The sequence below is a fragment of the Castor canadensis genome, chromosome 8, assembly GCF_047511655.1.
Source record: "Castor canadensis chromosome 8, mCasCan1.hap1v2, whole genome shotgun sequence".
Classification (NCBI taxonomy): Eukaryota; Metazoa; Chordata; class Mammalia; order Rodentia; family Castoridae; genus Castor; species Castor canadensis.
In genome coordinates, this window is record NC_133393.1 from 29,775,313 (window position 1) to 29,799,509 (window position 24,197).

The 24,197-nt window shown below is 40.4% G+C and overlaps 5 protein-coding genes across 5 annotated transcripts; 2 read left to right on the plus strand and 3 right to left on the minus strand.

Annotated features, from left to right (window-relative positions):
• Positions 1–4,513: 4,513 nt before the first annotated feature.
• LOC109677449 (histone H2B type 1-C/E/F/G/I) lies at positions 4,514–4,967 on the minus strand. The gene has a single exon (XM_020153423.2). It carries the CDS (start codon positions 4,924–4,926, stop codon positions 4,546–4,548), a length of 381 nt encoding a protein of 126 aa, XP_020009012.1. The 5' UTR covers positions 4,927–4,967; the 3' UTR covers positions 4,514–4,545.
• Positions 4,968–6,197: 1,230 nt separating this feature from the next.
• On the plus strand, positions 6,198–7,344 carry LOC141425466 (histone H4). Its single transcript, XM_074081723.1, has one exon. The coding sequence runs from the start codon at positions 6,232–6,234 to the stop codon at positions 6,541–6,543; it is 312 nt and encodes a 103-aa protein (XP_073937824.1). The 5' UTR covers positions 6,198–6,231; the 3' UTR covers positions 6,544–7,344.
• Positions 6,995–7,355, minus strand: LOC109677605 (histone H4). The gene has a single exon (XM_020153499.2). The coding sequence runs from the start codon at positions 7,353–7,355 to the stop codon at positions 7,044–7,046; it is 312 nt and encodes a 103-aa protein (XP_020009088.2). The 3' UTR covers positions 6,995–7,043.
• A 3,670-nt stretch (positions 7,356–11,025) lies between these two features.
• LOC109677188 (histone H1.3) lies at positions 11,026–11,892 on the plus strand. Its single transcript, XM_020153312.2, has one exon. The coding sequence runs from the start codon at positions 11,092–11,094 to the stop codon at positions 11,755–11,757; it is 666 nt and encodes a 221-aa protein (XP_020008901.1). The 5' UTR covers positions 11,026–11,091; the 3' UTR covers positions 11,758–11,892.
• Positions 11,893–21,766: 9,874 nt separating this feature from the next.
• LOC141425679 (histone H3) lies at positions 21,767–22,258 on the minus strand. The gene has a single exon (XM_074082702.1). The coding sequence runs from the start codon at positions 22,236–22,238 to the stop codon at positions 21,828–21,830; it is 411 nt and encodes a 136-aa protein (XP_073938803.1). The 5' UTR covers positions 22,239–22,258; the 3' UTR covers positions 21,767–21,827.
• Between the last annotated feature and the right edge of the window lie 1,939 nt (positions 22,259–24,197).

Below are 24,197 nucleotides of genomic sequence, written 5' to 3' on the forward strand. Positions count from 1 at the left end.
CTGAACACAGGCTTTCACATCTGTCCTAGAAAGGAAAAGAACATGAAAACTCCTTGGGTATTGTTAAGCTTTACTTTTTACTCCATCACCAGGAACTCAACTAAAAGGCTACATCTAACTAGTAGGGAAGCTGGGAAATGAGGTTTCAGTGGTCCAAGGAGGAAGGGTGATTAGTAAATGAATTGCCAGTGAACTTCTACCTCCAAGAGTTTGTACAGTTTATTTGTAAGTTATGGGCAAGTGTAAAAATGACATATCTATCATTTTAGATATCTCTCTTGTTCTAAATCTCTTTCTAGAAAAACTGCCGGTGTTCTACAATCTCTATGCAGAAAAGCTTTTTTTTTTCTAGACAGAGTATGTAGCTTATAGGCTGGCCTCAAGTTTATGATCCTCATGCCTCAGCCTCCTGAGTGTTGGGATTACAGCCATGTGCTACACTTAGCCCTATTTCTCTCTCTCTGCTATATTATGTGATATAATTTGAGATTTTCATTATGCCTTTCTACTTTGTCTTTCGTCTTTTAAGTTCAGTGTCTACTTTTGATCTTTTTTTTTTTTCGGTAGCACTGGGGTTTGAACTCAGGGCCTTATGCCTACTAGGCAGGAGCTCTTACCACTTGCACCACTCTGCCAGTCCCTTTTTTATCATTATTACTACTAAACAACCAACTCAGAAGTATGTGCCTTCAGAAAGTGGCTTAGCAAGTTTGTGTCCATGGCAGAGAGTAGATCGCTTTCATCCTTTCAGACTCTTGGTTGTTAGAGGCTCTAGCAGATATGTGGAGCTCCTGTCTGTATTTGTCTGTGGTATTAACTGTCTGCATGTCCACCTGTACTTAGGCTCCAGGAGTGGCCCCACAGTTCAGCTCCCAAAGGCCAGGCCACAGAAGCTGGTACCTCTCATGCATCTCTAGAAGCTTGAAGGTGCTCTTGCAGTGGTAACTCTCCACCTTTACAGCCTTCATAAACAGAGTCCTTTAAATACTACATTAGCCACACATGCTCAGTGCCTGTCTGGCCCTTGTAGTGATGAGCAGTACTATAGAACCTGCTGAAGGGGAGCATACACAGCTTCAGGTACTGAATTTTAGAGTTGAGGTACTGAGTCCTAAGAGGTAGGATGACCTCACAGAGATATGCAGATAAAAAGATGTATCATAGCTTCATCGTATTCTTCCCCAAATTAGTCTTTCCCCTTTTTTTTTCTTGATAGTTGTAGAAAGAGCAGTGAAATAGAAGAATTCTGCTAGGCCCAGCTCTGAATAAGCTTGAGCAAGTCATTTCATCATTGTGAAAGTTACTGTATTATCTTACCTTAGGGCTGAATGGCTAAGGTCACCTAGCTATTAATGAATGATACACATTTCAGCCTGAGTAGTGCATTTCCAAACTTTCCAATTTTAAGCACATTCCGTTGCTGTTGTAGAGTTGTATGCATTATTACTTCCCGAATGGAACAATGTTGCGTGTCCTAAATAATAGGGACCATATACTGGTTCATCTTTGTAATTTGATTAAATGATAAGCACACTTAATGTATGGCATTTTAGATGTGGAAAGCTTTGAGGAACATGGCAGGATATCTTAAAATTAGAGATTTGGGCTGTTCAGAGCAAAAGGCAAGGTTGAATCTTATGGAAGTAGTCAGTTCACAAAGAACATTGAAATGTATCTTCTGAATGAGTTGAGAAAATTCAGCAAGATAGTAGATAGGACTGAAACAGGTAGAATTGAAATTTGTACACCAGATTATTGAATCTTGAATGGATATTTAAAAGAGTATGGTGCCATTGGACTTTAAACTTATTCACAGTAGGCATTGAATCTCACCATTTAGCCCTGCTTCTGTTTTTTAAGGTTTTCTTCATTTCCCGTTATATGTTGATTGTAAATGCTTTTGGATTCCCAGCACTGCTTACTTTAAAATCACAATTTGATTCTAATTAGAGTTGTATTATTGTCATCACACTGAAGCAATTCTTGCTAATGTTTATAATTCATTTATTTTGTACTGAGAAGCTTTTGTATCCTACTGGAGGTACAAGGACTTACCAATTAGTCTCTAAGAGTTACTCTCCTTGTCTAATCTGTAATACTGTCTTTGGGTATGAGCTGTGGCAGGGATTGTTACATAATTGTCTCCTAAAATTGGTTATCTGTTCTTATTCATTAAGAATAATCTGGGTGTGGCCATAGATCAATGGTGTAGTAGCAAAAATGGTATTACACCATCTTCAGGTTTTGCAGAAAAGGGACAACTTTCCCTGCATTCTCTTAGGGTTCAATAAATGAGTCCATGAAATAACCCTGACAGTAGGCAGATTAACAGAATAAAAGGCCTACAAATTCATTATATACTTTGAGGCATCTTTTGAGAAAAGTGATTTCTCAAAAGCCCAATAAGATCTAGAAGCTTATATATACCCTCTTCATAGAAGAGAAGAGAGGAGGTATGTGGGCAATTTAAGGGACAGGAAATGATTTTTGAGGATGATGAACAGAAGAATAGGTGATAGACACAGCCTATGATACTGTCTGTACTGTGAGTTTAAACTCTGGTTAATAAGATTCCCCTAGGAAGAGAATTTGTGACAAATCTATCTTCCTGTAAATTTGGAGAACTTCTCCTTGTGTTTGTCATTCCTTACAGTGCCCTCAGTTTGAAGTCAAAAGTGGCATATTTTCAGGTGGCATTTTCTGATAGTGTTCCTTTTCTTGTCCTTTTCTTCCTCCTTCAGAATGAAATGTGAACCTGAGAGCTGGAGCCAGGGCTGGCATCTTAGACTGCAAGGTGAAGGGACATATCAAGTGTGACAGAGCTAGAATGTCATTACCTTAATGCAAATATACTTCCTATACCAGGAAGGCCATTCCTGAGATCATGGACAGAAAGTCTCACATTCTGATTTGTTTCCTGAATCCACGCCTTCTTTAGCTTTATTGAATCACTTTTAAACATATAGCAGGAAACAAGCTAAAAAAGATATGGTTAGTAAAGCATTTCAGACAGGTTGCTAACGAGGTAGTCATAGTATGTGAATCCTTAGTTATACGTGTGGTATGTGCATGCTTCTATGTTCCTCAGCATATTTTTTACTGGTGAGAAGGTGATTTTGTGAGCCGGGGTTGATGATGAGCAAAAGGGTTCTGCAAATGGAAGTTATTTGGAACCAACACATGCTGATTTTTTGAAGAGATAAGGGACACGTATACAGTCACCAGTATTACTTACCAGTGACATACTGAGCAGCAAAGAGTTTTATTTTATTTTATTTTTGAAACAGGATCTTGCTGTGATGCTCAGGCCTGCTGCTCCTCCTGCCTCAACTTCCTCAGTAGCAGGGACTACAGGCATGACCAGTCAACCATAGCTTTTTATATGTCTGCAGAGGACAAATGGGAGCCAAAATGGATGTCAACAGTAGATGGTGAATTTAAAACCTCATAAACATTGAATGTTTCATAAATATTTGGTGATTTTTTTTGGTTATATCTCTTCCTGTCTCTGTGGCACACAAAGCTCTACTGACTTTTCCTAATGTTTCACTAGCTACTAATTTGATTCTTATTAAATATAGCTTTTGAATTTTGTTTATACCTTACAAACTTGCTTACCAATTTAAATTTCTTAGTTTGTATGAATTACCTTGTTCACACATAGGAGTGTCATCCATTCCATTTGTTGTATTGTTGGTCCTCTACAGAATTTTATATATATATATATACACGTATATATATACGTGTATATATATATATATATATAATATACACTAAAATTGGACTCGTTATGTAACTCAGGCTAGCTTTGAATTTGTGATCTTCAGCCTCTGAGTGCTGGGATTATCGATGTGTAACACCATACCTGGTTTAAAAGCAGAAAAAAGTGGCACAAAAAATTCAAACAATGAGACGTTTGCAAAGACGTGTTCCCTAAAGATATTAGAGTTCTCATTGTGGGCGTGATCTAGATAGGTTTATGAGAAAGACTTCTGTTTTTACTACTTTTACATTGTCTGCCACTTCCAGGGACACCTGATACTAGTTCAGTGTTTCATTAAAAAAATTCTTAAGATGAGTTAGAATGGTAAGGTCATAGTATCATTTTCCACCGTTTAGAAAGCTTTTACATTTTTAGCAAGGTACTAAACTAGGACTTCTACAAAATTCTTGTAACCAATGAGACATGGACATATGGAAGTATAAATATTACTCCTTCTAGAACTGCTTAAGGGATTTTAAACTAAGGATTCTTATTTTTAAGTCTCATTAAAGGCCAGGTTCTCAAACTGATATCCTTTTGACTGGCAATATTAGCTTAAAAGTACAGTTTAGATTATAACTCTTGTAAAACTAGATTAAAACTGAGCCTTTGCGAAAAGGGTTACAAGCTAATTTGAGGGTTTTAAATTGAGAAAGCAGTTAACAAAAACCTGAAAAAAAAAAAAACCCAGTAAAAATGGGGGATTAATACGCCTGTATCAAAGCTCTCATTTGAGATTGTGGATGGCTCTGAAAAGAGCCTTTGGATTTAACAAGTACAATTTACTTGGAGCTGGTGTACTTGGTGACGGCCTTGGTCCCCTCGGACACGGCGTGCTTGGCCAGCTCCCCGGGCAGCAGCAGGCGCACGGCCGTCTGGATCTCCCGGGACGTGATGGTCGAGCGCTTGTTGTAATGCGCCAGGCGAGACGCCTCCCCCGCGATGCGCTCGAAGATGTCGTTGACGAACGAGTTCATGATACCCATGGCCTTGGACGAGATGCCCGTGTCCGGGTGGACCTGCTTCAGCACCTTGTACACGTACACGGAGTAGCTCTCCTTGCGGCTGCGCTTGCGCTTCTTGCCGTCCTTCTTCTGCGCCTTGGTCACCGCCTTCTTGGAGCCCTTCTTGGGCGCTGGAGCGGACTTCGCCGGCTCAGGCATAATTACTACCAGAGAAAAGTAACTGGTCAGTGGCTAAGGTTTACACAGGCCTCTTTTTGTAGATTTCTTATGCAAATATGGCTTAATCTTGCTCCATCCCTGATTGGGCTAAGTCAACCAATAGAAATCATATATGTAAATAAGCTGAATTTAAATCTTTCTTTTACAGCTTACGTGGAACCTACACAAAATCATTTCTATATTACGGAAAGCCTCTAGCTTTCATTTACAAAGTTAAAAAGAATCAAGTAAGATTCTTGCATTTCTTGAAAATCAGATGTTTTAATAAAAGATACAAAACACAATGGATCAATGACGTTCAAACGCGGACTTTCTGAAACAGTTCTGCAACCACAAAATGTTTATTTTCATCCTTTCCTACTTATACCCAAGCAAGCGTGAAAAAATTAAAAGGACAGTAAATAAGAAAGGAGAATAATTATTGAAGCAATAACCAAACACATTTCAAATAGGCCGATGTTTTAAATTTGGGACCTGGTGCCAATCACAAGACGTAACCAGTTACCTACTACGAGGCGCGGAATTTGAAGAATCGGACCAATCAGGAGGATTTTGCCTTTATAAATACTAACGCGAGAACTCCTGCGTAGTTAGAAGTAAGCACCGGCGACCAGCTATAGTCTGTTCTCTTTCCGTGTTTTTTTTTTTTTTTGAATAACCACCCCTTTTTGTGTAGTCTGGGCATTGGTGGTGAGCCTATTGGCTGTAGCTTCTTGTCGCTATGGCTACGCGTGAGCGCACTCTTGCACTTCAGGAAATGCTACTCAGACGTTTTTAAGTCTCGTTCCTTAACGGAGCCTAGTTCTAAAATCACGAAATTAAAAGATCAGTTCTCCGTGTAGCACTCCCAGGTGTTGTATGTGTTGGTTATTTTACATCTAATTGTGGTATAGTCGTGGTAAAGCCATGAATGTCCAATCTTAAAAGAGCAGCCGCTCTCCGAATCTGAACACACCCTCTTCCAATTAGCTGGGTTGCCTATGCTTTTGTCTGAGTTTATGACCTTGTTTCATTGTAGTACTAAATCATTCAAAATTATGTAAAACGATTAATGAAACTTTAAATACATAGGCGAGGTACTTTGTGTACACTTCGTTTGACACGTTAAGAAATTTAAAATCAGTAACACCCTACGCCATTTCATTTTTTTTGACTGAAAATGGGCGGGGATCCTTGCGCTTTCCCGCCTTTCCTTTGCTTAGTTTTCAATAAGGTCCGCCCAAAGTGCTATATAAGACGCTGCAACCCGCATACCTTTATTGTAGCCCTTTTAATTTTGCCAAAATGTCAGGACGTGGCAAGGGTGGAAAAGGTCTTGGCAAAGGAGGCGCCAAACGCCACCGCAAAGTCCTGCGTGACAATATCCAGGGCATCACTAAGCCTGCCATCCGTAGACTGGCGCGACGTGGCGGGGTGAAGCGCATTTCTGGTCTCATCTATGAGGAGACCCGTGGAGTTCTGAAGGTGTTTCTGGAAAATGTGATTCGGGATGCTGTGACTTACACAGAGCACGCTAAGCGCAAGACAGTGACCGCCATGGACGTGGTCTACGCGCTCAAACGGCAGGGTCGCACCCTGTATGGTTTCGGAGGGTAACTCTACATTCGGGCCATGTATAACAGCTAAAGGTCCTTTTCGGGGCCACCTATTTGTTCTTTGAGGAGCTCACACCAGGAGTTGGCTTGTGCTACTGAAGGAGATAGAAGGTAAAATGTGGGAGATTTAAGCATAAAGTCGTATAAGTGATCTGTTAAATCTATAAATTGGGGCAGTACCGCCTGAAGCAAACGCTCAGCGTTTTACAGGGCAATCAAGTAAGGAGGAATAGAGTAAGTCTCACTCATCCTGCATTAGGCTAGTTTCTGACCAAATGAGGAGACACCTAATGCCTCGTATGGTGATCTCTCACTTCCTCGGATTCGGACCTGAGCCGTGTACTTCCGCCATCTTTCACTGATAGATGAAGCTGAGCCAGAAAGGATAATTAAGCAGCCCCAAAACATCACCAGGCTTGCATTCAAATGTAACAGCAGCTCTTATGAAAGGGTGGGCGGCCCTAAGAAGGGCCTTTATTTACTGTATCAAGATTATGCAATTTAGCCTCCGAAGCCGTAGAGGGTGCGGCCCTGGCGCTTGAGCGCGTAGACCACGTCCATGGCGGTCACCGTCTTGCGCTTGGCGTGCTCCGTGTAGGTGACGGCGTCCCGGATCACGTTCTCCAGAAAAACCTTGAGCACCCCGCGGGTCTCCTCGTAGATGAGGCCGGAGATGCGCTTGACTCCGCCGCGGCGGGCCAGGCGCCGGATGGCGGGCTTGGTGATGCCCTGGATGTTGTCGCGCAGGACCTTGCGGTGGCGCTTGGCGCCTCCCTTTCCCAGGCCTTTTCCTCCTTTGCCTCTTCCAGACATAGCGAACAGCTGCTGCTATCACACTACGGAAGTGTGAGAACTACCTGCAGTCCCTTTTATGTCAGTTGTGCGGACCTTTTAGGAAACTGAAATGGCGCGGGCGGGAAGGAGACCTCTACCCGCCTCTCATTCTTGCGTCCCTCCTACTATTGCCTAGCGCAAAGGGCCTGTGAGGGGAGGGAGAATGCAACTGAGTCTGCATCTTCCTCGTTCTTTGTCTAGGTCCTAAATAGCTGTTTTCTGTGTTCTGGACTGTGCCTAGGGCTTTCTCTAACAACTGATACTGTACAAGTGCCCTAAGCAGTCTTATAGTAATTTGTAAAAAAAGAAAAAAAGTCGTAGTGCTACACTTGTCTACAAAGTCTGAAATATCAGAACAAAGTTATTTTTTAAATGGGAGGTTTTTTTTATTCATATGTGCATACAATGTTTGGTTCATTTCTCCCCCCTTCCCCCACCCCCTCCCTTACCACCCACTCCACCCCCTCCCTCTCCCCCCCACCCCCTCGATACCCAGCAGAAACTATTTTGCCCTTATGTCTAATTTTGTTGAAGAGAGAGTATAAGCAATAATAGGAAGAACCAAGGGTTTTTGCTAGTTGAGATAAGGATAGCTATACAGGGTGTTGACTCGCATTGACTTCCTGAAAATGGAAGTTTCTTTTTTAAAAATGGAATATTTTTCATTTTGCAATGAAAGTCACTAAATTTGACTTGCTATGAATCTTTGTGTTTGACAGCGTTTTCAGTACAGCTAGAGAGTCTAGGAAGGGCAGGCCGATTTAATTGAATTTACAGTCTTTGTTTCTCAATTATAAAAGGTTAATTGCAACTTAAAGATCATAGCTTAATATTTTCCAACATTTACTCATGTTTTGGACATTCGCATTCAATGCCTTCTATATAGGCTTTTAAAACAAAATCTCTGCTGGTGCTGGCAGAGGAAAAGATTCATTTCCTGGATTAATAATCGCCTTGATGTTTAGTTTACGCCTAATTACCTCCAAGCTTACAGGTTTTTTTCTCTGAGCTTTCTGTTCTGTTTCCATAAAAGCACCACACAAGCATCATTCCCTAACTCCTTCGACAACGCAAGGCTACTACGTAACGAAAATGGTGTGCAAATATTAAGTTTACAAAGACAATCGCATTCCTTCCTTTAAAAAACGCAAAGTCTAGTAAAGGGAATCAAAAATTAGGCACAGCGTGAGGGGTCAGGTATCCACCCAGTACTCTAATTGGTACCTAGTATCAATGGGTAAAGCAACTGTATCCCAGTAACTGCATTGGCACCAGACTAAAACTTTTTAGACATAGTTTTAATCTCAACCCCAAATCTATTGAATTTATATCCATTGTTAACAAGATCTCTAGGTGGGCGGTTTGTTCATTGAGAATTGTTTTTAAGCTGTGTTTTCCAACCTATATTAGCCACTAGCCACATGTGCTACTTAATCTAATTAGAATTAAAAATGAATTTTTTTCTCTTTACCCACATTTGAGTGCTCAGTAGCCTTGTGTGGGTATTAGGTATCTATTGGACAGTATAGTGGCTATCATGTATCTAGGTATTTTTAAAAACTATTGTTTTTACATCTGTTAATTAAATACTTCAAGCTGTAGTGTGGAGGACAATATATTGCTTTAGGATAAGTGTAGATTTTGTAGTCACAAGCAAAAGTTGTGTTATTTATTTATTTTTGAAAGTTACCTGCCAAAGTAAAAAGCGTAACTTCCTGACTTCAATTTTACAGTTCCATGAGTGAGCCAGGTCTTAGGAACTTTCTCTATGGTACAGTTACAGAGAGAATAAGCTTAGGTCCCAAGCAATAACAAAGTAACTGTATGCAGTGCTACATATTCTTTTTATAAACTCCAAAGAGTTTTTTTGATGAAATTGGGTCTGTTAATGCCCTACCATAAAATTAGGAAATGGCAGGAAATGGCTCTTAGTCCCAGTGTCTTCTCATTTATTAGGAAACACATCTATGGGACCTAGTAACAGTTGCATAGAAATGATATGGTGACATCTAATAAGGGAATGTATATATACATAGATATAACAATTCCAGCAATTATTCCACAGTTTTTATTATGATTACAATAGTGACCACATTTATACACTTTTTAAAATCTGTATTTGAGTTGTGTTTTAAGTGTAGATGCCATTCTTTTAGCTGCCACTATTTATACACATTATTTGTATTTTTACTTTATATACATTCCAATCTGGTCAGCCAGTAAATGATCATTTAAAAAGAAGTCAAGTTATTTTTATGAAATTAATTAACTGTAGAAAAATTAAAATTTAAAAATTGTTTAGCCTGTTTTAGAATAAATGAGAAAAATCTTGAAATCATCACTGACTTAAGCAAGATTGACTAGCTTTTTATGTTAAAAACATAACAGCAAAAATACATTTCTTACTTATTTTAACAAACATAGGGCTCCATTCCAGTAGTTGATTATTTGATGGATAGTATTACTTTTGTGCTTTATTATCCAATAATAACCTATTTTTATCAGCTCTTTGTATTGTTAGTAGAGTCACTCATGTTTGCTCTCAAATGTCTGTTCAAGACCTTTGATGGACACATTCAGCCAATTAATTTAGGTTGACATAACCTTATTCATATAAGTAAAAAGGATGGAATCATGGAAATTCAAAAAGTGAGCTTTTTTCTTTCAAGTGACCTGTGTTCATATTTGCAACTCTGAAGTATAAAAGTTCATCTTGAAATATAAGAGATAGCTAAAGGGAAAAACCTTATGTCACTGTGTCTGTCATTAAATCATAATATGAAAGAATGAGATATGAACATGTGCGATGCCTCTGTGCTTCAGCTCACCACTGGAAAAATTATACAGACTTGCTGTTCTATTCCTCATTGACTCAGTTTTCTTTTTCTTTCTCTTTTTTTTTTGTAAGTGGTGTTACCAATTCACAATCGAGTCACCAGTGCCCAATGGAATTCTGAAAAATCTGTTTAGAACTGTATCTAGAAGAGGAATGGAGGCGCCTCAGCCCCATCGTCCTGAAAATATTTAAATTACTAAAAACACGGAGATCAAACACAACTTCCACACTGGCAACTCAAGTACTTTCTAAAAAATCGATCTTTTAAAAAAATAATCATCATTCCTTTGTGTAGAACTTTCTATTGCAATGCCAATTCTTACAGCTTCGCGCAAACAGCTCCGGGGAGAGCCTGTGCTATTGCTCCCGAGAAAAAACCAAATTTCCCTATACATTTGAGTAAAACTGAGTTCAGTTGTACAATTTTAAGAAGATAAGAATGTGTAGAACAACGCCATGATAAAAAGATTTGCAAATGAAGCCGAGAAAAATAGTATTTTAAAGGAAAACCTGAAAGTTGTCACAATTTGCCCGAAGTTTGAAAGAGAGTTGGGGGAATCAGGAAAGTTTCAGGGTGCCGGTTTTGAAGCTAGGTGTAGAAAATAAGGCAGGATTGAAGCCTGAAGCCTCTCGGATCCATTTCCTCCAAGTCCCTAATTATTTTGTGCCCAGATTTCTTATATTTTTATTCTTTTTTAAGGGGCAACAAACACAGTCACCAGGCAGAGCCGAGGAGTGCTTTCCCAGCAGCGTGGCGCATGGAGCAGGGAACCAATCATCACTCAGCGTCTCTCTATATAAACCCAGAGCCTTCGGTGCTGGGGACGAGCCGTTCTGACAGTTTGAGCTTACTTTTGGATTTTCTGGTAGTACAAGAGCATGTCGGAGACCGCGCCAGTCGCTCCTGCTGCCCCCGCACCTGCAGAGAAAGCACCTGTAAAGAAGAAGGCGAAGAAAGCTGGCACTGCTGCTGGGAAGCGCAAGGCGTCTGGACCTCCTGTGTCCGAGCTCATCACCAAGGCTGTGGCTGCTTCCAAGGAGCGCAGCGGGGTGTCCCTGGCTGCTCTCAAGAAGGCGCTGGCGGCAGCGGGCTATGACGTGGAGAAAAACAACAGCCGGATCAAACTTGGTCTCAAAAGCCTGGTGAGCAAAGGCACCCTGGTGCAGACCAAGGGCACTGGCGCCTCCGGCTCCTTCAAACTCAACAAGAAGGCTGCCTCTGGGGAAGCCAAACCCAAAGCCAAGAAGGCGGGTCCAGCCAAGCCCAAGAAGCCAGCAGGCGCGGCCAAGAAGCCTAAGAAGGCGACTGGCGCTGCCACACCGAAGAAAAGCGCTAAGAAGACTCCGAAGAAGGCGAAGAAACCAGCTGTGACTGCCGCAACCAAGAAAGTGGCCAAGAGTCCAAAGAAGGTGACAGCAGCCAAGCCCAAGAAGGCTGCCAAGAGTCCGGCCAAGGCAAAAGCTCCTAAACCTAAGGCAGCCAAGCCTAAGACTGCCAAGCCGAAGGTCGCGAAGGCGAAGAAGACTGCCCCGAGGAAGAAGTAGGGTGACCGGATGTCCTGCTTTGAAAAATCTCAACGGCTCTTTTCAGAGCCACCCACAGCTTTCATTCGAAGGAGCTGAGATTTCTTGGTAACGTTTTAAAGCTAATTAAACTCCCGCCATCCTGTCTCTGGCCAATGCTTTTGTGGGAAGGACCTGTGTTGTGCGCAGCGTGCTCTGGTTTGAGATGGGTCTCTCAAGTACACCGTACTTGTGGCTAAGGGCTGCTTCAGCTGGGTGATCCAAAGGTTTAGGATGGGTCTGACTTAACCCTTAGCTCCAGAATCTGGATCCTTTAACTCCCATGTGCACCGCACTTAACTTACTTTCCCCCCTCCCCCAAGCACTAGGAGTACTTAACTATTTTTGAAGAGGTGATGCACTTAAAACTACTGGAACCCTAAGACCAGTGTAAGTTGTACTCCTTGGCGCGTTTTTCTTGTTTCTCCCGCCTAACCATGTTAAAAAGTGTGTCAACTTTTGGCAAGCCAATAGGAGGAAGGGGTTGTAGTCTTCCGGCTGCGTGGTGAAGTTTGTTTTCCCATTGGTCTGCCGAGTATTCTGTCAAATAGGTGAAGAGTTGCCCAATTAGACTATCATTGGACTTGGACGGGCTTTTCGTGAAAGTGTGAACCAATCACAGATTGTGATATTAAAGTTTCTGTGTGCTGGGAAGCTGGGAAGAGCCTGGATCTCCGCCCCCCACCTGAGTTCAGTGAAATTCCATTGTGGACATTCCCTAGGATTGTCATTCTACCACCTTGATGCTAAGGGATAGTAAAAAAAAGTAAAGACCATCGTTGGCAGTTTATAATAGATCTCTTTCCTAGAATCTTTCCTGACATTATTTAGAAGCTCTAGCGAGTGAAAGTATGTTTTTTCCCTTTAACTGGTGAGTATGCAGTGAATAGAGAGGGAAGCAAACTTTTAGAAGGCTGCCTGGTTTGCAAGCGGACTGTAAGAATATGAGTTTGGATGATCTAGCAATTCCATTTCATCTCTCTAGATACTTGATTTTTGTTTTTAAATTGGAAACCACAGTTTTATCAACATTCTGACAACATGCAAATGTGACGAATGTTTATGGAGTAGCTTGGTGGGCAAAAATTACATCTTTATTCCTACAAACCTTAAATGCAATTTAGTACTTTCTTAAGTTATGAGTGTAGATAGGTAAGCAGTCACAGGATTTTGAAGTGCCCACAACATTGTCATCAATGGTAAGCACACCATTTACATAAAGCTTCATTATTATTGCAGATTAAAATAAAATGTTATTGCAGATTTCTTCAAATGAAGTTTACCTGTAATCCTTCAACTGACATTTGTTATTAAGCTCGCTGTTGAACGTCATTATTTGATAGGTTAACTAAAGAAGCACACATTATCATACATTGAAAACGTAACTACTTTAATGTCATTGCCTTTCTTATTCAGTATAATTTAAGTATTTAAAAAACATTGTTTTGAGAAGTTATGTATTAGTGTGCACAGAATAAAGCAAGGCATAAAATACTGACCTGGCCTCCAGTGGGATAAAATCCCACGGATTTCCCATGATTGAAATGCCTCCTCACCTTATTTCATTGTTTACATCCCATTTATAGCTAATTTTTTTAAAAAATTATATTTTGCATCCTAAATTTTTCAATTAAAAATGGTTAACAAAAGAAACAAGGACAAAAACTCCCATGGTCTTAGATGTGAAGGGCAGGTGTGAAGGGCATTTTCATATTACCTTACTGGTGGAGGACACTGATGCATCATTTGCCTGAGACAAAAGTAATTTTTAGGACCAGTCTGAAGTCACTATGTTTCTCTCTTATAGTTAGTTATTGTTTGGTTTCTTCTGACTGGAGGAGGAACACTGAGTTTACATAACTATATGCAAGCCTTGATTTCCCTGTCATTCATTAAAAAAACCGCCTATTTTTTAAAAAAAAGAATTCTCAGTGACTCTGATATTTTCTGCCTTCCCACTTTTATCTTCAAACTGGGATGACTTCATTTCTCCTAATCAGTTTCCTAACTAGTTTACCTCCAATGCCTAAATTCTGGTCATTCTGCAAAATCAGAAAGAAAATGTACTTGATTCTCCATTGCCCCATGTTCAAAGGAAAATCCTGTGGCATCTATTAATAGTACCTTCTTTTAACACTAATAACAACTCATTAATTTTTTTCCCCTCTACTAATGTTCACCTGCAATTCTCTATCTGTAAGATCTTTCTAAATGCTTCCCATCCCGTCTCAAGTTCTCTATTTAAAAAATCCAGTTATCTCTGATAATGGTCTTTTGTGAAATTGAATAATTGGGCACCATTATTTACAGAAAAAAACCTAATGCACCTATTCTTTTCTTTAATTGGCTATATTGTGCAGTGTTATTTTTTGTGTTGTTTCCTGCTACTCTAGGGGTACATTCTTTAATTGACTGGGTTAGATTGTTGGCAGACATTAATCAGATTTGGTGGCATTATTTTGTTTTTCTATGTAAAAATCCCAAGAGTAATACATTCTTCTATTCCTTTTATGGCTTTTCCCTCTATGGCTGGATTTTTACCTGCTAAAGTATGCCATTTCAAAGTTTAGGGGAAACTACAAAACAAAACCAAAAAATATTTACACCTTTCTAGTAAAAATGTCTAGTTGTGAAGTATCAATATTTACTATGGGTAGATTGGGTAGGAAAGATGTGGAGAAATAATGAAAAGAAATTTCAGTGTTTTGAGTTTTAGCTATTATTACCATAAGATAAATCTACTGGTCATTCAGAGATTGTTATATCCTTTTTTATTTTTTAAAAAAATTATAGGTACTGTAGAGGAGGAAAGGGGTGATGTCTTTTTATCTATCATAAAGGCTCATGTTAATGACTGACAACCCAATTAGAAAAGAAAAGTTAACAAAAGCATGAAAAATTTATTTGATTATAGTTTTACATGACATAGGAGCTTTTAGTATGAAGATCCCAAATCCAAGATAAACTGTATGTTTCTAGGCTTAGGCCTAGAAGTGATTGCACACAATGTACATATTTAAATACTGATAGACTGTGCGGGAAAATCCAGCAAGGCCTGCCTGGATACTTCTTGGATTTTCTGTGTGGCTTTCCTTCCTCCTGGCTGTGGTGCAGGAGTCCATCTGAAAAGGGGATCCTATGATCCACTATTAGGCAAAATAGGTCAGGAATTTCTTTAGGGCAGCTCTAAGACATAAATGATTGGGGAATATTAGAGTAATAGTTTTACATTTTATAGATTTTGGGGGGGGGGGGGAAGTGGCACTGGTTTCTATTACCTGCCTTGGGGAAGAGAAATTCTAGTTTCTATGGCTTGCCTTGAGGAAGAAGGGAAGAGGCAGTAGGATAATAGGTTAGGAGGAAAGAAAACCCAAAACCAAAAACCACAACTTTGTTTCTTAGGTTTTCACTTTGAGATATGCTTAGGTCCCAAGACTACTTGCAGACAACCATGTAAGTCTGAAATGATAGCGAACATCATGTGCCAACACATCCCTAAAAATATGATGGGAGTCAGATCTGTTATCTTCCATGAATAAAATTACAGTGCACTTTAAAAAACACCCGATATTAATGACTACTGTCTTTGAGTGAGCTTTTAAAAGTTAAAAACAATATTCTCTGTGTGTGTAGTGTGTGTGTGTGTGTGTGTGTGTGTGTGTGTGCGTGTGCGTGTGTGGGCATGTGTGCATATGCATATGCGAGGCAGAAAGGCAAAAAATTGTCAATGTTACTTTGTTCTCTGGGTGCATCAGTTAAATTTCTGTAATTAAATTGCAACAGAACTTTGCAATCATATAGGACTCTATAAATTAAAAAAAAAAACACATTCTGGGGCTGGTAGTGTGACTCAAGTGATAAAGTGCAGGACTAGCAAGGGTGAGGTCCTGAGTTCAAACCCCAGTACCACCAAACAAAAAAAAAAGCCTATCCATTGGGAAATGTGGCTCTGTGGTAGAGCTGTTGCCTAGCATATGCAAGGCCCTCAGTGTGATTCCCCAATATTGAGGGGAAAAAAAAAAGCCCATAAATGGGATTTGATACCAAATAACATTTTGCCATGGAGTCTGAAGTCTCTGGATCCAGCTGTAATATTTTTTATAGAATAATTAAACCAGATGCTAAGGGTGTTTTAAGCAATAGTAATAAAATAACTTGCTTCCTTTTGAGCCACTCCCAGAAAGAGTTAACTTTAAAATCTGGAGGCAAGGCAAGCAACCTTAAGAAGCTCAGTTTCCATGCCCACCAAGAATCAGATTTTAACAGCAAAGAAGTGATAATACCTCCCATTGGGAGAGTGACAGTTGAACCCAGGTGTGGCTGAGTTTCCTCTCTTCTGATTCTGCTGCTTACTGTCGTAGCCTTTTGTGTACAGTTTTGGGTCTGTATCTTTATGCAAATAGAGAGATGAACAGCATCTATTTTAGTGTTAGAAAGCCCCTGGCGGGGGGGTGGGGTGGGCAGAGGGGCATGTCAGAAAACTTCAGAGAAGGTAGAGAGAGAGTACTCCAGGACTCACTGGGATTGAGCCTTACCTTGGTGCACAGCACACCCTTCCCTATATCCCCAAAGATTTAGCCACTCTTTCTCAACGTGCCAAAGGACTCAAAGTGCAGCATGACCAGTAGTTAGGTACTTTTGTTGCATGCAGAAGCTGTAGTGTGGACCGGAGGCATACCTCAAGTGATTGCGTGCTTGCATAGCAAGTATAGGATCCTGAGTTCAAATCTCAGTCCTGCAAAGAAGAAGAAGAAAAAAAGCTGTAATGTGTCTGGTACTCCTGCCTCCCCTCAGGTGTTATGTGAGATAATGGCCAACCAGAAAACACCTGAGTAGGACTGACACAGAGACACACTGAGAAAGACTCTGCGACCTTCACAAGCAGCAGGTATTTATTAGGGAGGGGAGACCTGAGAGGGACCCTCGCCTTCAGAGTAACACTCTCAGAGGGGCGAGAGCACGCCTCTCTTACAGGCTGGGGATTTTAAACATCCTGTGGCAGGACAAGGGAGGTTAGAGGGGGATGGGCATTAGGTAAAATGGTTGGGAAGGAGGACGGTGGAGGTGTTGGACGTTAGTGAAAGGTCATTGGGGTTGGGCAGGCATGTGTGCTGTTTTCTGGACATTCTAGCATTTGCATTATTTCAGTGTTCCTTGACATTTCAGCAGGGACTATTTAAGCATAACATTTGTTCCCTTCCCTGAGTTCTTTGGTCTAGTTGAACCTATAACTCATGTCTGTACCCTGAAGATAGCTGAGGATGAGTTGAGTGCATTTTCTGCCCCTCCCACAGCGTGTCCCTTAACGAGCTTCCTTTTTTTTTTTTTTGCCTTCATCATGCCTCTCTATTTGGCTTTTAGGGGCAGGTGGCCTTGGATCCAAAACTCCAGTTTCAGTCTCATGATTAAGAATAAGTTAATTTTAACTCTAGGTATTTATTGATTGGCAGAAGGGAGGGTATTACCATTTTTGACTTAATGTAACATTTGCTGACTTGTAAAAGGCAAGTACAAAATATTGCATCTTCATTTTCCAAGGCTAATTCATATAGCCACAGTTGTGATGGGTGTACAGATGTTCTTGCAGAGATTTAAGAGAATGGTAGAAAGCAAGCACATTCAGTCAAACACTTATACTAACTTTCGGTCAAACACATTCAGTCAAATACTTATACTAACTTTCAGTACACTATTTGACTGTACTGAAAGGGGTGGAGAGGTTTACCTCAGAGAGGTGTGCAGATGTAAATCCCAAAATACCACACTTAGTGTCCTCTTTCAAAAAGGCCTTGGGATGTTGCCCAGTATGGGAAACTTGACCAAGTGGCAAATTGGATTTTGGTGATCTTGGTCTACACACCTATTTGGAGAATTGATTTACATAAGCTGTGTATGCACACATTGACATCACACTCACCCCCCCCCACACACACACCCTCTACCAACATAGACCCTGTTTCCTGTTAAGGCCTTGACTTTGTGTATGTAGTTGTACACCTGGAGTTTTGCGGGTTTTGATATGGTTTTTACTTTTTTTCCCTCCCCCATATTTTGGCTTGTGTTTAACCTGCTAGATGGATGTCTGCTGAGCTCTCCCCAAGAGTCTATTTTGGTGCCTGTGTGCACACTGATAAGGGAAAGAGAAGCATCCTTGGTTCTCTCAGCTCTGTTGTGCAGCACTCCTTCAGCACTGTTTTTATCTGGCTCCTTGGTAACAACAACAAACAAACAACACCCCAAAAATCACAAGAAAAAAATGTGACTTGCCTATTGGCTCTCCAACCATTTCCATGATAGTCACAAGCCTGTGAAAGACTAAAACTAAGAAACAGGACTTGTTTCTGTAGCTGCTTCTGATTGCCCTTTTCCTATCACCTTTGGTTTGCTTGGCTGTGTTATGTTATGACTTCGAAAGTGCCAGGTGGTTGCTACTTCTGAGACCTGAGGTCTTTGGCAGTTGTGCCTGGGGCTGTGGATGGATCTCCACACTGTTTCTAGGGTGTTTGGCTCTTTGCTTCCCTGACTCTAGAGGTGAATTTGTGAGTGCCAGCACCTAGGTTTGCAAAGCTCTCCCAGGTATGCAACCAAGGCTCCCCAGAGAAGTCATTGAGAAGGTAGTGAAGATGAGTTCCTGCTGTTTGTATGGCTCTTTCAAAAGATGGTAGGTAGAACCCATGTAACAGGTACTTTCAAGTGTTTGTAGTCTGCATTGATTCCTGATACACTCTGTGTGTGTGTGTGTGTGTGTGTGTGTGTGTGTGTGACTTGTACATCAAGGATGTCACTCTGGACCCGAACTCCACAGTCACCTTGCGGTGCAGGGCAGCACAACTTAACCCTGGGGCATCCTGCAAGCTTCACCATCGTTTTGATTCATACTCTTGGTATAGATTTCTGTGTCTCCCTGCTTAGGGTATCAGTACAGTGGAAGTCAAATCTGTTGCCATTGTTTTTGGCAGCACTGGGGTTTGAACTCAGGGCCCCACACTTGCTAGCCAGGAGCTTTTACTGCCTGAGGCACTCCCCCAGCAATGTTGCCATTTTTTGCTGTAGGTAGCTGGATATGTGTCTTTTTCTTCTTTTCTTTTTCTTTTCCCTCTCCCCAGGTTTTGTTTTATTACAAATAGTAGAACTGTTTCCAGCTCCCAGTCCAACACATTCTTACTTCATTTTCACCCTTCACTGTTGCCCCCTCTTAACACCCACCACAAGTTACCACAGAATGTTTCCTTTGTATATAATATTTATTTTAACACTCTATTTAATAGTATTTATTTTAGAAAATCTGCGATTGTATGAATTCTTGTTTGTGAATAAAAACAAGTGAAAAACTGAATGTACTGCTCTAGAAAATATCTATAAATATGTAATGTTAAATATAAAGAGTGCATCCACTTCTTTTAGTATATAGAGTGTGCAAGAATTAAAATCATTCCAGTAAAAACACATTAATCCTCCTTTGACAGCTCTTCTAAGATATAAGGCCCTCAGAGGAGACTAGTGATGATTGTTTAAGAGTAATGGCTAATGAGAAAAGTTTTCAAAATTTCTTAGTTCCTTTCCTTATCAGATTAGTACAAACAATAATAATTTTGTATCTTACCTAGTAGGAAAGCATTGATTTTATGTTTTTGGATGATTTGGAGTATAATTTATGACTTCTGGTGCATTGTAACTATGTAACAGGTGCTTAAAATCTGCTTTTGCTAAAGAGCACTGACCCCTTCCTTGGGCCCAGGAATTAACAAAAGTCTGGAAGCAGTTAAACAATGACATTCCCCCTTTCCATAGAAATGAAGGAACACATTGACAGTAGGGAAAATGTAACGAAGACTACAAAAGAGAAAAACTTTTGATTGTACTCAGCTTAAGTGCTGGCCAGTTTTCTCTGCTTCTTATTCAAACTGACATGTTTTTCCCCCTTTGCTTCTTTCTTTCCCTGCTAGGGAAACCAAGTTTAACACTCTTTAGTGTTCAATTATACTGGGCAGTCTTCTCCTTTCTCTCTCTGACCACCAAGGAGTAAACCTGTCAACCAGATATGCAGTTTCGAAGATGTGATGCTAGTAAACCAGGAGATAAGAGCCAGTGTTTGGACATGTATTTTTGTCATATACTTAAAGTGAGCTCTTAAAGTCCGCTTAAATAAAGCTACATTTTCTTTCAGAAATGGGACAGCTGAGGTTTGAGCGGTTGATTGTCCATCATCCTCCTTATCTGACAAATAATAGACTTTAATTCCTTTTCCTCAAAACCCTGCTCTTGTTATTTGTGAACTGGCATTTATTTCAGTTATTATTACTACTTTTTCAGTCATACTTAATAAATGTTGATTATTGCTATTTTGCTATGAAAATTGCTTACCTTTTCTTTTTTATAAAATAAAGAATGCCCTAGTTTTTGAGGGTTTGTTTTAGGCAAAATGGCATGCTAGATAGCCTGGTAGGTTTCAAGGTATTTTCCATGCCCTCTAGGTCTTCATATCCAACAATTCTCAATGTTCAACTGTGAGGCCGAAAAAGTTTGAAAACTTACTGGGCTATAACCTAAAAGTATAGGATATGTGAAAACACATTTAAATATGGAGTACCTTTATTCAACACAGCAAGGGGGGGGTCACTATATCAGAAATATCTAAGACTGCAGTTATTTTAATTATGTATGGCTAAGCTTTTATCCATATGACTCCTCAGTCATAGTGCTGAAGTCCCAATGTCTGCCAGACTTCCAAGAACAAGTTTCTCTTATAAAACCTCCAGGGTTGGCTGGGCATTGGTGGCTCACACCTATAGTAATAGCTAATCACTTACTCAGGAGGCAGAGATCAGGAGGGTTATGGTTGGAAGCCAACTGGGGCAAATAGTTCGAGAGACACTATCTTGAAAAAAACCCATCACCAAAAAAGAGGGCTGGTGGAGTGGCGCAAGGTGTAGGCTGAGTTCACAATTCCAGGACCGTGAAACAAGCAAACAAAAAACATCTCCAGGATTTACTGTGGCTAACCTTAACAGTGTTTTCACTGTTAATTTTATCACTCAACTAGCCTCTTTGTTTAGTGATACTTCAGGGGAAATTACATTTTAATAAATATTTAAGAGCAACCTCTCAATAACAGATTGTTACTCAACCCTATCACTAAAATGAGAAATTTTCTGAAATCCTTTAAGAAGCCCATAGTATTCCAAATAGTAAGCTTCCTTCTAATTGCCAAATTACCATCTGTCTGTATACTTTCAGAACAGATTTCTTAGTTTTGCTTTCCTTCAGCTACCAGTTATGAATCTTGAGGAATATTATCTTCTATGGGAACTATTTTATATTATGTAGACGTTACTGTGGTTTTCCATTGAAGAGAAATTTGTTTTCTGATTCGTCTCCCTTCTTCGGATGCCACTGTGCCCAGGCTAATTTTCGTGTTTTTAAAGATAAACTATTTATGTCTGTGAGATTTTAGAGGTGAAGAGGACTTGAAATAGTAATCATCTTTTGAGTGTCAAACGAAAAGTGGAGAAAGCTCATAATTCCTGCTTCTTTTAAGACATGTTGAAGTACACCCATTTCTTGTTGTTTTGTTCCTTATAGAAATTAAACAGAGGCTGTCAAATAGCCAGAGCCATCAAACGTCACATCCTTCCAATTCTACTTTACAAGTTAAGCCTTGATCTTTAAAACAGCACAGGGGTGTACTCCACACAGCACTTGGTATCAAGGATCTACTTCAAAACCACAGGAAGCAAACACATGTGATGCAATGCAGAGCCAAGACTTCTGGCCTAGGAGATTACTTCCAAAACCAAGTTGGCATCCTGGAGATACAGCAGTAGCGGGCAAGTCCTACTAGTGTATGGTAGCCAGTGTAAGGGAATGACCAAGCAAACATGGAGAAAAACTGGTAAAGGGCATTTAGCTTCGAGACCTCAATGCCAGCGGATTGTTATTACCTGTTAAATGAACACTTACGTTTATAGCACTGCAGCATCTTCCAGAGAAAATTTAGTTGGCTCTTAAAAGAGCCTTTGTTTTTATCGTTGACAGCTACACGGTAAGAGTCGTTACGCCCTCTCCCCCCGAATCCGACGGGCCAGCTGGATGTCCTTGGGCATGATGGTCACTCGCTTGGCGTGGATGGCGCACAGGTTGGTGTCCTCAAACAGGCCCACCAGGTAGGCCTCGCTCGCCTCCTGCAGCGCCATGACGGCCGAGCTCTGGAAGCGCAGGTCGGTCTTGAAGTCCTGCGCGATCTCGCGCACCAGGCGCTGGAACGGCAGTTTGCGGATCAGCAGCTCGGTGGACTTCTGGTAGCGGCGGATCTCGCGCAGCGCCACGGTGCCGGGCCGGTAGCGGTGGGGCTTCTTCACGCCGCCGGTGGCCGGCGCGCTCTTGCGGGCGGCCTTGGTGGCCAGCTGCTTGCGCGGAGCCTTGCCGCCGGTAGACTTGCGAGCCGTCTGCTTGGTACGAGCCATGTCTAAGTTGCGGTGTAAATTAGCCTGGCCCCTCTATTTATACAGGAACCGAATCACTCTGATTGGATTGTGAGCAGTTGCTTTTTGTCCTTGGGTGCTAAATTCCGGAAGTGCTGTGAGCGATTTACGATTGGTTTGTTGCTTTCATTTCAGCTTCTGATTGGTTATTTTCTGTTGGCAGCTGGCCTTTTAAAAAAGATTGGTTATTATCTGTTGGTAGATGGTCTCTTTAAAAATACAATTTTCTGTGCTTCTAGTTTCTTTTCTTTGTTAATGCTTCTTCATACCCTCGAGCATTAAACATATAACTTGTTCTTGAACTATTGTTTAACTGCACAACAGAGAATATGTTTGAAAAAGAATTTATTCTTTTTATTTCATAACACCCACTCTCTTTTTATGCTTATGTTTTGATTCCTTACCATCTATTCGAAAATTTGGAGCTGGAGATTTAGTGACTGCTTAGTATCCGCTAAGCTCTGTTTTCCATTCTTGGGACCCTAAAACAAAACAAAGCCATTGTTTTGTCATGAGTCTTAGTTTCATTATTTGTGGTTTAAACCATCTTCTGTGATATTCTGGTTAAATGTGAAGAATTGTGGGCGTCATTCCAAATAATTTGTATCAGAATTGTAACATCTTGGACTCTGCTCCTTTAAGGGCGGGTGTGACGCAAGCGGACAATTTAACAGTGTTGCTTTGTCTGCTGAATTTAAAATATTGCTCTGGGCACAATTGCGCGAGCTGCAAGAAAGCTTTTTCAATGTACAATCTTGAAAAAGATGGCGGCGTAGTCGGAAGCCGATATTTCCATACCGCAGTGGCGCAGCATCTCTGGGTTTTTGCGAGAGAGCAGTTATCCTGCAGAATGTCTGACATGCCAACATAGCTTCTGAAGGGACTGCTGTATTCCAGATAACAGATCTTCTTTCTTTGGTTTTAAGTTCCCGATTCTTTTCAATATATAAAAGGACATTTAATGAAAAGTATTCTTAGTGTGTGAACTAATAACATAGTATTGTAAACTAACCCATTATAGTCTTGCCTAAGTGATCGTTTTTACCGCCAATAACAAAACAACGAAAAACTCCAGCTGCTTCGGAATTTCTAATATACATACTTTTGATGTACTGGCTAGTTTGACCCAATCCGAGTTTAGACGTGTAAGTCTTCATTTGCATACAGCTCCTGTGCATAGGAAGTCTGTGTGTCATTGAAGGCCTTCTTGTTTTTGTGTTGCAGTAAGATTGTCATTAAGTTCACCAGTTTCAAATACAAGATTTTGTAGATCTCACTGCCAAATGACTCTTATTGGAGACATTTGCTTCTGCTGTTAATATATCAAGATATTCCAGTATGTTTTGTGAAGACGTTTTCCCTTGCTTATAAATTTAACTTGTTCTTAATATGTAAGAAACACCATGACTGTGTGGTTTATCTCAACGTTCCCTTATTGCAACAAATAATTTTAATATGTAATTGTGTCCAGTAGGAAATGTGCTAAGGCTCTAAAGATTTCTAGTATTATTTAATGCTAGTTTTTGTTTTTAGGGCTTAAATGAAGCCTTTTAGATAGTGATGTTCAAACATATTGAGGTCCTCAAACTTGCCCAATGTTTGAATTTAAAAATAATGTAAAGGTGGCTACCTGTGAAGTTTAAAGTTGCCTTTTTAAAAAATTACTTGTGCCTGGCTCATCGTATTATAATTATGTGTGCTGAAATTGAAAGCTACATTTTATAAAGGTGATATAATATCAGCTATCTTAGATAATGGACTATGTCTGGGGGAGTTCTTATTCTTGAATCTGAAAGTTTAATCTGCCTACTGCTATTGTGACTGTTTCTATATTAACCCTCAAATTTTTCTCAACAAGAAAGTTTTTTTTTTTTTTGTGGCACTGGGATTTGAACTGAGGAGCTCATGCTTGCTAGGCAGGTACTCTTAATGCTTGAGTCA

What these genes read in the sequence shown, in the direction of transcription:
- LOC141425679 (XM_074082702.1), bottom strand. Translation starts at nt 22,238, where the DNA reads ATGGCTCGTACCAAGCAGACGGCTCGCAAGTCTACCGGCGGCAAGGCT.
- LOC109677449 (XM_020153423.2), bottom strand. Translation starts at nt 4,926, where the DNA reads ATGCCTGAGCCGGCGAAGTCCGCTCCAGCGCCCAAGAAGGGCTCCAAG.
- LOC109677188 (XM_020153312.2), top strand. Translation starts at nt 11,092, where the DNA reads ATGTCGGAGACCGCGCCAGTCGCTCCTGCTGCCCCCGCACCTGCAGAG.
- LOC141425466 (XM_074081723.1), top strand. Translation starts at nt 6,232, where the DNA reads ATGTCAGGACGTGGCAAGGGTGGAAAAGGTCTTGGCAAAGGAGGCGCC.
- LOC109677605 (XM_020153499.2), bottom strand. Translation starts at nt 7,355, where the DNA reads ATGTCTGGAAGAGGCAAAGGAGGAAAAGGCCTGGGAAAGGGAGGCGCC.